Genomic DNA, 18,057 nt, shown 5'->3' with positions numbered 1-18,057 from the left:
AATATAAGTGTCCTTATGCAAGTTTTACTTAAACTGTATTGTATGAGTTGGATCACTAGCCAAAGTAAAACAAAAAAGAAAAAAAAAAAAAAAAAAAGATAATCCCTTATTAACTTACCGACCCTAATTTTTTCAGGGCTGCAATAGGAAACATAACATGTTTCCCTAGGCCTAGTCTAAGTCATTATGAGGCATTTGTTTAAAATAAAAAAATTATTGTTTTGGAAATTACAGTTCAAGAAGAAAAAGAAGAAGACGTGAGTCCGACCATGACTGCGATTCGCCACACGCTGCAGAAGGACGTGTTCCTGCCTAACGACGAGCGGTTGCTAGGCGTGGTCCACGTATCCAAGGCGGGGAAGAAGAAGAAAGCCAGCTTCTTGTGTGCAGCAGGTAAGTCTCATTGTAGCATGTCAGCAGAACGTACAGCACCTGCACAAAATCTGTAATGTGTTATGCATAGCACTTGGAACAGAACGTCTTGTTTAAGGTCATATTCTCATATTTGAGGATGACAGTTTTAAATGTCATGTTGGAAAAGATATCTGCCACAGGCAAAATTCTGATGCAAGATTACACAAACATCCAACAGAAACAGTGACAGATCTGGATTTTGTGCAGGTGCAGTATGTCTTTTGCTGACGTGTTCTTCATTGTTATCAACTGTGGCATTTCTATAAAATGTATTATGTCGGTGAAGGTTAGACATCCAGGTAATAAGATCTAGGTACGCAAAAAAAAACAAAAAACAGTTACTCAAGCAACTGAAAAACTGGATTCCAAAATCATATCAAGTTGCTTGAGTACGAGTAACTACAAACTTGTTTTGGCGTATAATGTTACAGTATTATATGTATAACTTGTGAGTTGCATGTGACTGTTCTACCTTTTTCAATGCATCATGACCAGCCACCACAGAGAAGCCCGTGCAGGTGTCCATTGTGAATGTGAAGAAGTCCAACAAGGGAGACACGTACAAGCGCAGACAGACATGGCAGCTTAGCTAGCATGTGGCTACATGTATTACAAAGGGCTTGCCATGGCATTCTATATAATGTATTATGTGTAATTGTGTATGTATAAGTTGTGAGTTGTGACTGTTCTACCTTTTTCAATGCCTCAGCTACTCACTATCCAGTTTAGCTTCAGTGTTCTCTGTCATTCCACACTGATATGCTGAGGCTTGATGGCAGCCTGCCATTTGCTTCTATCCTGTGGGTTGACACTATGCAGGAAAATAAGGTGGAGTTGTAAGTTGTGAGTTTTGTGACTGTTCTGCTTTGTCTTTAATTTGTCTCACAGCCACCACAGAGAAGCCAGTGCAGGTGTCCATTGTGAACGTGAAGAAGTCAGACAAGGGAGACACGTACAAGCGCAGACAGACATGGCAGCTCAGGGAACTCAAACTGGTGGACGGGAAGGACGACACTAAGGTCAGGAGTAGCCTCCATAGCATGCCAAAAACTGTGGGTTTTTTGGGGGTCTTCAGGGTCTTTGGGAGCTTTTATGTGGTATTTTCTGATTGCACATAGACAACATATCTGGCCTGGTTGAATTACCCCCGTTTTTCGAACTGGGCTAATCAGAAAACAGCCGAAGACCACCAAACCCCCAGTTTTATAAGCCTGCTACAGAGGCTAGGTCAGGAAGCTAAAATGCATTTTATTAGCAATGATACTTGGTCATATAGTTTGAGCTTGTTCCAACACAAAGAAGTAACTCACCATAAAATTTCGGCTGATCCCATCAACCTTCATCAGATGCTTGGCTGACCCAAAAACTTCTAGTTGTTAGTTTTAAGACTGCTCCATTGGAATGTCTCAGGTTACCTCACTAATGCACTGAAATTGGTTTATAATTAGTTGCTAGGTTACAAGAATTACATTAAACTTAGTTGCTACGCTGCTCCAGTGGATTTCTAAGCATCCATTTATGCCCTTATAATTATCCTACAGGTGGAATTCAATGTAGGTTGAATAGGCTCAACTCATTTATGCAAATCCTTAAATTAGATTAAATTAGAGTGGATTCATTACCAAGCTAACATCTTTCATGTATACTACAATCATACTGCAGCTGTCTCTCAGTAAGACATCTGGAGTAACATACTCTGTAATTCATGTTTTTTTTACGGTACTGTTATGTTCACTGTTTTCACTGTCACTTCTGTACCATGAACTTATCATTACAGTTAGCAAATAATTTCTGGACTTTATTTTCCTGCACCTGTCGCCACCGTGAACATATAGTTCCGTGAACATGTCCATTTTTCTCAGACCGTGACATTTTGCTACCGTGAAGTAAATTACAGTAGTTTCCGTTTCTTAAACCATAATTACAACTCATGTACAACTGTCTTGTATTGTCAATCTGTAGGAGTCCCCTGAATTTGACCTCCACTTTGAGAAGAGTTACAAGTGGGTTGCGAGTAACGTGGGAGAGAAAAGCGCCTTCATGTCATGTCTGTGGAAGGTGAGGAACCATCATTCATGCCTTACATGTTAATAATAACAAGTACAACAGAAAAGTGCTTTTATGTCATGTCTGTGGAAGGTGTGAGTAACCATAGTTTATGCCTCAAATATGAATGTTCAGTAACTTAAAGTGCAATAAAAGTAAAAGGTGTTGTATGTACAAATTGGGTGGAATTCAATGTGAGACAGAAGACTACTAGTAGTGAAAAGTGACAGGATGAGTTGGTGAGGCACACATACATGTACATATACATGTATCATAGATGTTTTTGAGTTTACTAAGAATAATAAACAGAGCAGTAGTTTGTAATTAGGCTAGACCATGTGAAGGTAAAATGTATCTGCTCTCCAAATGTTACCTTTCTAGTTGATAGTTGTTATGTTTCTCCTAGCTGACTCATTTTATTGTTCACCAGTTATGCCAGCGTTACCTGATAAAGAAGAGACCAGATTTCGTCAATGTGAACCCACAACTACTGGAAGGTAGGTTACTTGGAAACTTCCCAGACATTACAACAAAATTACAGTAAGACATAGGCTGTTCACAGTCTTTCACTAACCATATACAAGTCACTCCCTTCATCTTCAAGTAGTTTGGTCCAGTTTCTTGGGCTCCTTTCATGGAAGTTTTTGCAGGATTTCGATCGTGAAATGGTTTCAACTTTGCTAGCAAAATAATAGTTTGCAGAGTTGCAAATAATATACTCTCTTTGAGATCACCACATTACACTAGTACAATATTCCAGAACTCTCAGCATGCACTAACAAGGGAAACTAGAGTATACAATAGTATGCTAATCCAAAATTTAAAACATTTGACTAAGTAGAAAAGGAACACCTGTACATAGATATCTCCAGAACTCACGGCATGCACTATAAGGGAAACTACAGCATAATTTGAGACTTTTTACTCTTTAAATTTAAAAGAAACACCTGCATGTCATGAGCACACCTGTGCGTATCTATCTCACCTGGAGTCCTGTGTTTTTTCTGCTACCTTTGGTGCCGCACACACCTGTTGTTAGGGTACAGTAAGTACCGTCTTCTCACCTTTTTCTAAAAATCTTCTTCAATACTTTCATTCTATCTTTAACCTAAACAGGGTTTGTTTAATAACATTTTGGATTATCAAAAGTAAAATATAGATTTTGATGTTCTCTTTACTAGGTAAATATATATATTTTGATATTTAAAAATGTTTTAAAGTAACTTTTAGTGAAGTTCAGAAAAAGTCTTATTAGGAAGTTTGGTTAATAGGCATTGCACCCAATTCACAGGGTTTGTTTAATAATATTTTGGATTTTCAAAAGTAAAATATGGATTTTGATATTCTCTTTACGTAGGTAAATATATATTTTGATATTTAAAAATGTTTTAAAGTAACTGTTTTAATAAAGTCCTGAAAAGGCTTATAGGAAGTTTGGTCAACTGGTAAAATACATATTGTACAAATGGAGGTCTGGACATCAAATAAAATGCAGAATGTAGATCAAATAAAATGCAGTTATACTATTGAGAGAAAGGGGGTGCCCCTGACACCATGAATGCAGCATCAGATATTCAGCTGTTCAATACATTGTTGAAAAGGCCTTGATTACATGTACACTATTCTTAGTGCATTTTTCTTATGAGAGTTGACATTAGGTACATACAGTCCAGAGATTTATAAACAGTCAATCTGAATTACCCTAGTAAATTGTCGTGGTCTGGAAGAAAGTTTGATACCTTGTTCTTGTTTTTGTTTCTTCTTAATGATACCAAGTTGCAGATGATGAGAGTGAAATGTTACTCCCAAGTGAAGGTACATACCGCCTGGTACACTGTAGATGTCAGGACTTTTTAATCAGTAACCCCCTCCGAATCAGGCATGGGATAGACCAGAACACAGTTAACATTAACCATATTATGCGTTGAAGAATGTGATCTGTAGAGAGTCTGGTGTAGTATAGACCGACTACTAATTGTTGTATCTGATTCAGTTACTAGTATCAGGTAAGGCAGTGTTTGTCAATGTTAGGACATGATATTTTGAAATTGTAGTAAGTCATTATATCTAGGAAGATGTACTGACCAGGGTTGGACTGTTTGGTTCATTTACTTGCATCTCAGATTTTACACCTTTAAGCAGTTTATTAACATTAAACTAATTGTTAGCTTAAGTGTCAATTATGGATTATGGTATACAATGTAGCTAGAGTCTGATGTACATGTATGTAATATTGCCAATATCTGTATTCATGGAATTTTTGGTTTATTTTTGCATTATTCAGAGACAAACTTCTCCGCCGCCAATTCATGACACCACAAAAATTAAATTCATAATTTATGACTTACCTACATCTGTACCACTGAATTGTTTCTACCACAAATGCAAAACATGCAAAAATACCCCTTTCCATCCTACTTTAAAATGAAACAAGTTGCAGAGAAGTAAATAAAATTGCAGTATAGCCTGTGTAAAAGAACATACTGCACGTGTCCTAAGTCCAGAATTTGATGTCCATGGTACTTCTACAGAATGTAATTGTTTAAAGTCGTGTTAACAATGTATTAATGTTAAGACATTTTTATGACATACATGTACAGAAGCCGTGCAGGTGGGGGAGCTGACACGGACGATGCCTCAGGGTGCAGAGGATGTGGTGGATGAAGAGTACCAAGTCCTGACGGCCCAGGAGGAGTCAGACCTAGAGAAGCTGATCTCCCAGTGTGACTTCGCCGTGTCCAATGCTGAGGCCTTCACAGAACAGCTGTCTAAAGACCTGTCCATGCTGGATGGGGTGGGTTTTATATGCTACAGGCCACACTAATTTGATCAAGCGGATCTTGGATTCGCCCACTTCATTTCTTTCTTAGCCTGTGCAACCCATGCTCTTGTCCGGCTCCCTAGATAGTCCGCCACCCAAGAGGCCCGCTTCATTTCTTTCTTCTGAAACGCTTCATCAGGTGATAGGATACAAGGGTTTTATTTTTTACACAACCAAACTATTTACCTTGCTTACGTTTCGATGTCTGTCAGACACCTTCAGAGAGCTTCTGACTGGAGTTCTGCTTCTTGCCGATATATGTAGCCAATGTAGGTGGCGCTTTTGCGGCGAGAATGACATCCCAAATCCCATGTCTTGTATCCTTCATTTCTTTCTGATTTGAAAAAAAAAAAAACCTTCAGGTTCTGAATCAACACCAAAATGCTCATGCAAATGCTCTCTGGCCAACAGTCGAAAAAAGTCCCTGCCTTCCTAGTTTTTCCATTGATCAATTCAGTTGTAGTTTGATTAAACTTCAGAATTCGTTGTTTGAATTTTAAACCAGTGTACTGTGTGAATCATGTAGTTACATGTATGTTGCACAGTTCTAGAATGGGTCACGCCCTTAAACTGTAATGCACTGTTCATTATACGTTTTTGTCACAATCAGTGGAAGATTAGCTTTCCTTGTTTGATATGTTTGTCTGTTTCTCTAACCTCCAGGCAAACATCCACTCCATCATGGCATCAGAGGAGCAGGTAAAAACCCTGATGAAACTGTTGGAGGTGAGCGAGACGGAAATCAACAGGATCGAGAAACGGCTGGAGAGATACGAGGGACTTCTGGAGGTGAGGGATGGGTGTGTATTTGTGTGTGTGTCTGTGTTTGTGTGTGTGTGTGTGTGTATGTGTGTGTGCATGCGCGCGCATGTGTCTGTGTGTTCGTAGACCAGTCGTTAGTGACCCTGCCTTTGGACTATTAAAGAGGTTGCGAGTTCGAATCCAGGCTGTTGTTGCTCACCCGACATGCATGTTACTGGAAAAGGATGGAACGTTAAACTATGATCCACTGTTCTTCTAGAAAAGAGCTAGGGGAATTTCCCGATCAGTACAATGAACCTGTAAAATACTATCTGTAACTTTCACACACACTGCCCCTGACACGGGTAGGCAGCAGTTGGCTAGTTTTCTCTAGTATCAGTTGAAGAGTAGCTCTTAGGCCAGTTAAAACAGGTTTGAGATCACTTTCCTCTCCATATATCACAATGTATCTCGCTGGCTTCCAGTGTTTCTTGGTCCTGGTAATGACATAATTTTCTCCTGTGTTTTTAGGGTGTTCGAGAACAGATGGAACAGATGAAGGGAAAAGACACCCTGATCCAGATGCAGAACACAAACTACAAGAAACTACTCAGTACCCTGGACACACTAGTGGTAAACAAATGTATTCTACATTGTATAGATGTGTCCCAGACCCATTTCAACTTAATGCACCAATGTGCTGCAGTTACCTGTAATAGCACTTCAGAAGGCCTAACTCAAAACTTACAGCCAACACCCATAGTACACAACTGTTTACTGAAAATAAATTGATTTGACTACCAAGTAAGTAAGTACCAAATGGGCTCTTAATATTTGTTGGGATTGTCATTTTACATTTTGCATTTGGTTGAGTTACAAATGTAGGTGTTTGACCCTGTTCATACCAGACTTATATTTAGCGGTTTCAACCGGTTTTTCAAAAACCGGTTTTTATTTAACCTGGTGTGAACGCAAATTAACCGGTTTTTTAGGGGTTTAAATCCGATTTTCAAAAACCACCTCGGGAGGTGGTTTTTGAGGGGTTTTTGAGGGGTTTTTCCACCGAAAAACCTGGTCTGAACGCTAAGGGTTTATTGAACCGGTTTTTGCGTCATAATTCTGGGGTCACGGGGTCAGCATCCTGGCCGTGTGCGACCTCCAAGCTTTTTTGATCGCGCTGTTTAGACCGTTTCCACTGTTTCTCCACGGTTTCTCTTCATTTTTACGATGGAATCAGCCAACGCAACCTGGTCGGTGGACGAGACGCTCCCGATACGTATTGTTGATCGCCGAATTCGAAAAAGCTGGGCGGAGGGCTCTATTGAGGTCTCTACCGAAACAAAAATGTTGGAGGAGCCTGGTAATGGCCGATTAACCGGATATTCGCTGGACAGGGTTTTTGAAAAACCGGTTTTGTAAGTCTGGTGTGAACGCGACGGGTTTTTGCCGGGTTAATTATTTAGCGGTTTCAACCGGTTTATATAAGTCTGGTATGAACAGGGTCTTATAGGTGTTTCAGTGCTTAGATATTGCTGCTACTGCTACAGTCTTTGAATTCAGGTACATGTATATTGATATACGTGACATATAATTTGACAAGTATACAAGAAAACAACTGCTAAAGGTAGGAAAAAGTGTTGGATGCTACTTGAAACATTTGACCGTTTTCAAAACGTATCCTGTTTTGTTATATATCTCATTACCTTGATGTCTAACCGTCATTGACGAATCATGACAGGTCGTAAATATAAAATATATAAACTTTTGATTTGATATATTTCAGGGTCAGTTAGACTTGAGCCCAGGCCATGTGAAGGCCCTTCATGAGGGAGACCTGAGTAACCCCAGCCACATTCTGGACTGTACGTCTGCAGCAGAGGCCTTACAACAGGCTATGGGGGTACAACTGCACCCAGGTACATGTACATGTACATGTGGCTTAGCCTTTAACTGTTGCATTACAAAACATGGTTTGGCATACTATGTGCAGATGCATTCCAAAACATGAGTTTTGTGATCAGTGGTTCTATTCTTGGTTTTCTGAGGGTGCACCTGTGCACCCAAATATTTTAGTAAGTATATAACATAGATGTTAAATGTATACTACATGTAGTTACACAGCATATTTTTAACATCCAAGTGACAGAAAAATAATTAAATCATTGTTGTAGTACTTTTCTTTAGAAATGAAACATAATATTAATAAGTTATTGCTGACATTCTAGTTAACCCTTTCTAGTTAGTTTTATATGGTGCACCCAAAAAATTTTTTGTGCACCCAGTTTTTTTAAGTTGGGTGCACCCAAAAATGAATTTTGAGCCCAGATTTGTAAGCTCTTATTGTTTTCACATGTTAAATGTTGCCATTTTTTAAATCCAGGCCTGTGTAAGATGCAGGCTGTGAGGGAACAACAGAAGATGTTTGAGAAGCTGAGGTCCAGTTTTGCCCGTCGGCTGGCCACTCATCTCAACAGTGTGTTTGTGCAACAGGTAATGCCAAGGGACATTCTGTATCTATATAGTACATAATAGTGTATAACTGCCTTTTAGCATAACACTATAGCTTCAGAGGCATGTGTGTAACAAGCCATAATGCTGAACAACCTTTCTACATGTAAATGTAACTTAGTGTTGTTTAAACCCATCAAGTGATGATGGATATTATGGTACATGGTAGCAGTCAGTTCCACCCAAGACGAGTTGTTCTAGGAAAAACCAAGTTTTTTTAAAAAAACACATCAATCCTTGGTTGATTACTCTTGTATTTGAAGGCATGACTGGTCCTTGACGTGTTATTTTCTGAACTGGTTTTACACAGTACTTAGTAGTTGGTATGTGCACCAGTGCATTGTTTAGGCTACATGTGATTAACTATATGAATGTTTGTGCACCTTTTCAGGGCCATGACATGGGAGAAACCCTGAGTCACCACACCTTGTAGCCCACCCTTCCCAAACACTACTCAGCACACAGAGATCTCATGCCTTATGCAGACCTCATGCTAATGTACATGTATGTGTACTGTGTGTTTCCAGGGCCATGATATGGGAGAAACCCTGAGTCACCACACCCTGGAGCCCACCCTACCGAAGCACTACTCAGCACACAGAGACCTCATGCCTTATGTACATGTGTGTCTGTGTGTGTTCCCATGCTAATGTACAATGTATACTCTATGTTTACAGGGCCATGATATGGGAGAAACCCTGAGTCACCACACTCTGGAGCCAACCTTACCCAAACACTACTCAGCACACAGAGACCTCATGCCTTATGTACATGTGTGTGTGTGTGTGTGTGTGTGTGTTCCCATGCTAATGTACATGTACATGTGTGTGTACTGTGTGTTTCCAGGGACATGATATGGGAGAGACCTTGAGTCACCACACTCTGGAGCCCACCTTACCGAAGCACTACTCTGCACACAGAGACCTCATGCCTTATGCTGACCTCATGCTGTGGCTCAAGGGAGCAGACATCACCAGTTTTCACCAACTAGCACAGGTCTGTACAAAAAAGCGTAGATAACACATATTATTATAAGCAGAACATACTGCGCCTTTACAAAACCTGTAATGTATTTGTACCTTGATATGTGGCTGAAGTTGGCAGTTTCCATCAACTAGCACAGATTTGTAAATAATTGACAAGCAGTACTGCACCTGCTTGAAATCTGGATTTTTTGTGACACTTTTTCTTGGATGCTTGGTAAACATTGAATCAGAATTTTGCAGCCAATATCTTTTCTTCCCAGACATTTGAAAACCCTAAACAAGATGTCATCCTTAAATATGAGAATATGATCTTTAACAAGACATTCTGCCAATGTGCTATGTACAATACATTACAGATTTTGCACAGGTGCAGTTACTGCAGTACTTTCTGCCACTGTACTGCAAAAGTATACTGACACTGTATATGTGCATATGGTGTACGTGTAATGTACACGGTCTGACATGAAATATTAGAACATATCTGTGAAAGTCTTATTCTATTAGTATTAGTGAAACCCACATTTCTTATAAGACTTAGTACATGCAAAATGTAGTACATAATGTACAATGTATTGATTGCTAATCCTTGAATTTTGTGCCCATGGTTAGGTGTATACGTCGAATCTGAAACGTCTGTACGACCGAGAAATCAAGGAATTCTTTGAAGCAGCCAAGTCCATTCTGGGCTCCAAACCCAGCGCAGTGGACAGCAAGAAATTTGGTAGGTCCAGGTGTAGTATATCAAGAAAAACAGTTAGTTAAAAGCAACTGGATAGACTTTGAAAACTGCCAGATGTACAAATGTCATGTATGCACAGTTCGTACTGTGAACTGGCTTGTTCTTTGATTGAATTCTTCTTTTTGTGAAGTTTTGTGTAGTTTCTGTATTGTTTCAAGACCGCACAAAGTTCTGGCTTGATACATGCGACACATTCTTTCATTGTATAATTATTAATATCTGTCCAGATTATGCTTCACTATTTGAGGACTGTCACATTGCTTTGTATATTTTTACTTTTGGAAAAAGTTGATTTACATTTGTTTTTGTGTGTGTAAGGGCATGCCTGTAAAGTTGTGTATGCACCTGTTTTGTCCTCCTTTCCACATATATTATGATAAAATAACTAAAAGCAAACTACTTTGCCTGTGACCAGGTAAGCTGATGGGGTCGACAGAGAGCCTTGGGAAGAGTTCTGGGTCCAAGCTTCTCTCCTTGTCCCTGCTGATTGAACTGGACTTCAATTGTTATACCAAGAAGCTTTCCTATGTGACAACAATTGTACATAGCAAAGTCTTGTACTGTTAAGTACCAATTTGCTTTATGATACTTTAAGTTAACAATTGTTTTCTGTTCATACCTCATATGACCAGGTAAGCTGATGGGGTCCACGGAGAGCTTGGGGAAGAGTTCTGGGTCCAAACTTCGATCGTCCTCTCTACTGGACATTGCTGACCACAAGGGGTCCAATCCTGATATTACTGACAGGGCCAAGTTTGAACGGGTAAGGGCTATACATGTGTACATACCCTTGTTAAGCCATACGGTAAGAACAGAAATATGTAAAACTAAAAAATGATTACATCAACTAACTACAATGACAATGTAATTGAAAAACTCAAGAAGAGAGAAGAAGCATTATTATGCTCTAAGAGTCTTATAGCTACAAATGTAAACAAGAATTCCGAGATTTCATACCTCCATGAAATATGGGCTTGATATGTAAATGTAAATTTCCTCTTTAATTATGCAAATTATCTCCGCATTAACATGATATATGCATCGTGATGTATGTTAACTTTTGATTAACTTACAGATGTCCCAAGTATGACGTTCGCATTATTCACCATTAAGAAATCATAGAATTTTGCATAAAATTATGCAAATTAGGTCATCATTTGCATAATTAGTATCTGTTGATGTTCTGGCTGCCATAGGCTACATACCTTACATGTATGAAAGTAGTATAATGTAAAACACTGTAATTATAGAATTTCCTCATTAATTATGCAAATAAAGTCCTCATTTGCATAATTTGCATTTAATCATGTACATCTCTCTCTCAGCTACCTACACACCAAAAATTATGAAAATATGCTGTTCCTATCTGGACTTATTCGCTTTTAAACATTTCGCCAGAAAGTGCCCTGCAGTTCCAGAACAAGCTGCTAGGGGGACCAAACTCACACTTACTTATTCCTGACAGGAAAAGCAATCTGTCACCAAAACATCAAGACCACAGCATGTTCAGGACAAAAGATACAAAAACCGGAAGTTCTGCTGCAGTACCAAGGTCATCCACCAGGAGGCCCATATTTGACCTTGACGTTTGTCTTCCTAAGACTTACCAACATACAAAATATCATCATAATCCATAAAGGCGTTCTGAAGTTATGCTGACCACAAAGTTGCGGAAACACACACAGACATACATACATACATACAGACAGACGCCGCCGAAAACAATACCTCCATTTTTCATGGAGGTAATGACTAAACTTAGCCCCAAAGGGGCACATTTTGCTTTGAAGTGTGTTTTCTAGGGTAGGTATGACATAACTAAAATAACATAACTACAACAGGCTATAAGGTTGGTACCTCTAATGGTGCAGAATACACAATCATGTTGTATTCTAGAAATTCTAAAAAAGTCTTATTGTTTTTCAGGTGTTGAACAGCATAATGAGTGAGTTAGAACCTGTGTGCATGGTGGAACAGGACTTCATCATAAAGTTCTTCCACCTCTCCACGGACTCTACAGCCACTGATCTCGGCTCCGTGAGTATTAGTCTATCTTTAAACGATATCAAAAGTGATGATTAAACAAACTGTGTATGTACACACAGTCATGTAATTCTGTTCCAAGTCTTTTCTAAGTTTTTTGTGATGTTTTACTTCCAAATATTTTATCTGCATTTACTTTGCACTTTGCTCTTTAACTAAACATTTCGTTTTGTGTGTTTGTTTTGTGTTTTGTTGTGTTCTTGATGGTGAATATTAAGAAAACCCTAAAATTGAAGGCAAGTAACAACAGTACTTACTAATACACATGGACCAAACTTTTTTCTTCTTTCAATCATTGTTCCATATTTTCTTTTTCTTCTCTTTTTATTTTATGTCATTTTCATTTTGTTCCCTTCAACTTTGTTCCTTTTTCTTCATCTATATTACATGTAGTACTAGTAGAAGCTAAGTGCTGTTCATTCCTACAAATTAACTTAGTTTCTTGTATTTGTATTTGTTTTAGGATGAGGAAGATCAGCCAGAAGAGGGAGTTGTAGATGCTGACGGTGCCATGTTCAGTAAAGGTCATACTGAGAGACAAGCAGAGTATGTATATAACACAACTGATCTCTACGTAATACTTCTATCATCCAAGTAAGCTTACATGTACATGTAAAAGAGATACATGTAATTGTACATACATGTAGTAGACATTTCTTGTTGTAAAAGGACTTCAGTAGTGTCCAATTTTATCATATTATTAAGTGCTTATATTTAACTAAAAAGTTACTCCTTTTTTTCATTTCAGGAAGCAAGTCAGCAGTGAAGTTAGGTCAGTATGTGTACATGTTATAAAGCAAAATAACCCAAGTATGCATGAACCTGGATAAATGCAAGCAGCTATCCTGATGATATTCAGATTGGAATGTGAAGTAAAGCAGCTAGCAACATCAACATTTATAATATTAAATCCTTACATGCTTTGAGAGTTTGAATGTCTAATAGTTGTGTTTAATTTATATTCATGTGTAATATTACCTGAGAGTGAAGGCTTTTGAAATACCTGTTGTTGAAAAAATACATGATTGTGTGTAAGTATGACTTTTTTTAGGGATTCACTAATTCTAAACATCCTTTTTTGTTTTATAGGAGGATGATGTCTGACTTGTTTGGGATGTTGGAACCAGAGCTGCACAACTTCATCAACCATGCTGACAAGATGGACCCCTAGTGAGTCAGATCGGTACTGCATGTGGTACCCCATTCATTGAGCCTTTGAAAATGACAAATTCAGTTCAGTTATTAAACAGATCACTGAATGAAATTGAACTAGGAAGGTAACATTTGCAAAGCAAATGCATAATGTTAACCTTCGCATATGGTCTGCTCTGTTAATTCTTACTCAAACACATTTATATGGTCAGACAGGAGTCTAAATCCCTCCTGCCATAAAATTGCAACATGATGTACATTGTAACCCACCACTAGTTACCATGGTGATAGACGATCTGGTTCGGGTCATTGACTTTTGGGAAGAAGAAACAGAGCAAAAACCGTTATATTTTCCTTCAGTAAATATGATGACATTTTTGTTGGAAATTATTTGATTGGCGCACATAGCATCCATCTGAAAGAGTTAACGGGAGGAATGATCTTGTGTTTGCACAGTAATTCTATGTACATGCTGGTGAAAATCAGTGCTGTAGTGATGGGGATGGTTAAAGGGAGGAATGATCTTGTGTTTGCACAGTAACTCCATGTACATGCTGGTAAAGATCAGTGCTGTAGTAATGGGGATGGTTAAAGGGAGGAATGATCTTGTGTTTGCACAGTAACTCCATGTACATGCTGGTGAAGATCAGTGCTGTAGTGATGGGGATGGAGGAGAAAGATGCAGGGTCATACCTGGCAACAACTCTGGCCACATCAGTCGTCATTGTCAAGAGAAACTTCGACAAACTAATTGTAAGTTTTGTTCACTTCCATCCAAATTCTTGTCAATATGATTCATAATTTCTTTGCCAGTTGAATTTGCTGTATGTTTATTGGTTGCTTTATACATGTAGGTCTCGAAAAGTTACCAATTATAGTGTGAGAAGTGTTCATACAGTAGCAACAAGAGAAGTTAGAGAGAGAGAGAATTTTATGATTCTAAATTAACATTTTCTTATCAAAATTTGTCCACAGCAAGCCAAGATTCAGAGCATCGAAGACATCAAGGTGCCGAAGAACAAGCGATGTGGCATCCTGCCGTTTGTGGCCAGTTTTGAGGTAAGAGAACATTTTGTCACATTCTTGTAGCACATTACATACACTGCTGCAAGACTTAGTATTTTTGTTTCACAGATGGAGAAAAAAACATTGTTTTTGCTCTCTTTCTTCTTCTGGGATCATAAAAGGTCCATGACTTGGACCAGACGTCTGTCACCATGGCAACTGGTGCTGTAGCAGACACCCTGTGGTGTTGGATCCCATTATGTAGCAAGGGGTAGGACAGAGTTGGAGGGGCTGGTTACTTTTACATAGTAGTACATAACAGTCAGTAATTTGAATTTGGACAAGGTAAACATTTTGCATTTGCTTTACAAATGTTACCTTTCTAGTTAGAAATAATTTCAGGAAAACTAGCTGAATTGAAGCCACTATTTATGCATGTTTTTTCCCCCAGGAATTTGCAGAGCTAGCAGAGACGGTGTTCAAAGGCTCAGAGCGGAGAGCCGACCTGGACAAGGCTTACGGCAGGATGGTGAGAACCATCTTCGACAACGTGGAGCGGGTCGGACTGGAACATCAGAAGACGCCTCAAGATGTCGTCCTGTTTGGTAAGAAAAGTTCACATTCCTCATGAAACTCGATAATCCTTGTACTACTGTATATCACTGAGTGGAGAGCCGACCTGGACAAGGCTTGTGAGGACCATCTTCGATAATGTGGAAAGGGTCGGGATGGAACATCAGAAGACTCCTCAAGATGTTGTCCTGTTCGGTAAGGAGGAGTATTTTTTGGATAGAAGCGATGATGATGATGTTCAGTGTTGTTGCAAAATCCTGGTATTTACATGTACCTGCACATCGGCAGAACATTATGGCACCTATGCAAAACATGAAGTTTTTACGGTTTTTGACATTCTATTTTTTCTTGTGTTTCAGAAAACTTCCATCATTTGAATGGTAAGTCTTTCTACATTGCATATAATACAGTATTAAGATTCAGATACAGCAGTTAGATATATTATACATGTTTAACTTGTATTTAAGGGAAACTGTTTGAAATTCACAGTCTACAAGTCATTTTGATCGATCAGGATGGCTGGTTTTGCTAGAAAGTGTTTTACAATTACCTGGTGTCTGCTATTGTATAATTATTATTCACTTGTTTAAGACTATACTATTTTATCACTACTTTACTTAAAACTTTTATTTCACCCTGTTGCAGCCGTTTTTGCAAGACTGAAGATCACATGTCTAGAGACAGAGAAGAAGGAAGCGCGACACAAGTACAAGCAGCACCTCAACGCTTACGTTATAAACTGGCTCGGACACCCCATGGAGAAACTTAATGTAGGTTCCTACAACACATCTTCTTCTTCTTTCAATTTGCAGCCGCCTTCAACTAGCTGAAGATTCTGCTGCCTTTGTGGCTAGTACAAGATGGGGTTCGCCAGGCCTCCATCCTGGTTATTTGTAGTGAATCACCAACACCCAGACAGTGATTGTTTGTACCATGGCACATAACAGAATGTATATCACTAGAAAGCTTTAAACATCTCCTGCAAATTAAATGTGCAAAGATTAAATGTAACAAGTCATTTGGTGTGATCTAGCTTCCACTGCGCCCCGTGCCTGGGAAGCTGGTGTGTTACGCCGAATGGTGATTATACCAGCTATACTGATACCGATACAGATACTACACCTGCACAAGACCCGGAATTTTCACAGCCTTTGTTGCATCAGAATTTTGCCTGTTGCATAGGAAAAAAGTAAAGGTACTGAAATATCACAGACAGCTGTCATTGGCACAAAAACTAGCGGATGCTACTTGGAACATCAGCTGCAGTTTAAAAATCCAGTTGCTGGAGTAACTGACGTTCTTGAAGTGTATTTCATTACCTGGATGTCTGACCTTATTCGACCCATATGATAGATGGCCCATGCCATATAAGGAGACAGTACAATATATGACACAATACTGAATAAGGCAATGTTGAAAGAAAATTTTGTTGAACCTGACAGAATGTAATCATAACAGGTGCATGTTTACTCCATAATGAAACCAGGGAGAGGCTTGGCCTTGATCCGAAGGCAGATAATTTGTTTTTTGCTTCATGGCTGACAAGTTTGATTTCATGGAAGACATCCTCTGGTTAGCCCAAAATCTCACGGGGCATGGAAAAATGGAGAAAGTCAAGTACTAGTTCGTGTGGCTCGTTTTGTCATGAATGCTTCATGCTTTGCACATTTTTCAAGCCGTTTGTTTGTGAAATATTACCCTCATTTTGCCATATTTTAATTCACAATTGTTCTACCTAGGCTTGGAAAAATGGTTAAAGTCATGTACTTGTACGTGTGGCTCGTTTTGTCATGAATGCTTTGCGCTTTGCACATTTTTCAAACCTTTCGTTTGTGAAATATTACCCTCATTTTGCCATATTTTAATTCATGCAGAGATCACAATTGTCATCCCCAAATCTGCTTATTCATGGAAAAATGGAGAGAGTCATGTACTAGTACATGTAGCTCCTTTTTTGTCATCAATGCTCCGTGCTTCGCACATTATTCAAACTTTTCATTTGCGAAATATTACCCTCATTTTAATTCACAATTGTTATCCCCAAATCTACCTAGGCATAGAAAAATGGTCAAAGTCATGTACTTGTACATTTGTACATGTAGCTCGCTTTGTCATGAATGCTTCGTGCACTGCACATTTTTCAACTTTTCATTTGTGAAATATTGTCCTCATTTTGCCATGTTTTAACTCCTACACAACTGTGTAATGTGTATAATAACTGAAATTTTGTGGAGTTGTGGCATCTTGTTCAATTCAATCCCATCACTTGTACATTGATGAAGGTTAGACATCCAGGTAAATACATTGTAATACCGGGTATTCAGAAACAATTTAAACTCTACTAATGGATAGATTACAGTTTTTGTTAGTTCCATTAGATGTCACAGTGATATTTTCTAGTTCTGCCTTCCTGCCTGACGTGTCGTCTTAGTTTAATTTTCATTGGTAATACTATATAGATATGTTTCTATAGCAGTGGAGCACAATCAAATTGTTTGTATTCCCCCAATGCACAGTGCCACACAGGACCATACTGAATTGCGCGACATTGTACATCTGATAATTTTGTACAATAGTCATCATTACCATAGCTGTAATGCTCTGACTCATGTTGTTTGTGCAGCACTTTTTTGAGGGTATTGAGGCCCGTGTGGCCCAGGGAGTGAAGGCAGAAGAAGTCGGGTACCAGATGTACAGATTATACAGATTTGTACATCATTACTGTTGTTGAAATGCTCTGACTCATGTTGTTTGTGCAGCACTTTTTTGAGGGTATTGAGGCACGTGTTGCCCAGGGAGTGAAGGCAGAGGAAGTCGGGTACCAGATGTACAGATTATACAGATTTGTACATCATTACTGTTGTTGAAATGCTCTGACTCATGTTGTTTGTGCAGCACTTTTTTGAGGGTATCGAGGCACGTGTTGCCCAGGGAGTGAAGGCAGAAGAAGTCGGGTACCAGATGTACAGATTATACAGATTTGTACATCATTACTGTTGTTGAAATGCTCTGACTTCATTTGTTTGTGC

The 18,057-nt window shown here is 38.9% G+C and overlaps 1 protein-coding gene across 1 annotated transcript in view; it reads left to right on the top strand.

Annotated features, from left to right (window-relative positions):
• Positions 1–237: 237 nt before the first annotated feature.
• The window catches only part of LOC109487292 (exocyst complex component 1-like), a 26,584-nt gene continuing 8,764 nt past the window's right edge, over positions 238–18,057 (top strand). The window contains exons 1-20 of the mRNA XM_019791277.1: positions 238–393; positions 1,303–1,433; positions 2,891–2,957; positions 5,061–5,254; positions 5,945–6,070; positions 6,554–6,655; positions 7,806–7,938; positions 8,403–8,512; positions 9,377–9,526; positions 10,126–10,237; positions 10,888–11,018; positions 12,182–12,292; positions 12,762–12,844; positions 13,047–13,070; positions 13,388–13,468; positions 14,071–14,203; positions 14,426–14,509; positions 14,907–15,060; positions 15,388–15,408; positions 15,674–15,798. Of these exons, the coding sequence (XP_019646836.1) occupies positions 270–393; positions 1,303–1,433; positions 2,891–2,957; positions 5,061–5,254; positions 5,945–6,070; positions 6,554–6,655; positions 7,806–7,938; positions 8,403–8,512; positions 9,377–9,526; positions 10,126–10,237; positions 10,888–11,018; positions 12,182–12,292; positions 12,762–12,844; positions 13,047–13,070; positions 13,388–13,468; positions 14,071–14,203; positions 14,426–14,509; positions 14,907–15,060; positions 15,388–15,408; positions 15,674–15,798 (2,196 nt within the window). The 5' untranslated portion in view covers positions 238–269. The remainder of the gene's footprint in view (positions 394–1,302; positions 1,434–2,890; positions 2,958–5,060; positions 5,255–5,944; positions 6,071–6,553; positions 6,656–7,805; positions 7,939–8,402; positions 8,513–9,376; positions 9,527–10,125; positions 10,238–10,887; positions 11,019–12,181; positions 12,293–12,761; positions 12,845–13,046; positions 13,071–13,387; positions 13,469–14,070; positions 14,204–14,425; positions 14,510–14,906; positions 15,061–15,387; positions 15,409–15,673; positions 15,799–18,057) is intronic.

Source organism: Branchiostoma belcheri, unplaced genomic scaffold (assembly GCF_001625305.1).
Source record: "Branchiostoma belcheri isolate BF01 breed outbred unplaced genomic scaffold, Haploidv18h27 scaffold87, whole genome shotgun sequence".
Lineage (NCBI taxonomy): Eukaryota > Metazoa > Chordata > Leptocardii > Amphioxiformes > Branchiostomatidae > Branchiostoma > Branchiostoma belcheri.
The sequence above is the reverse complement of the archived record's forward strand: the minus strand, read 5'-3'. Positions and strand labels throughout refer to the sequence as shown.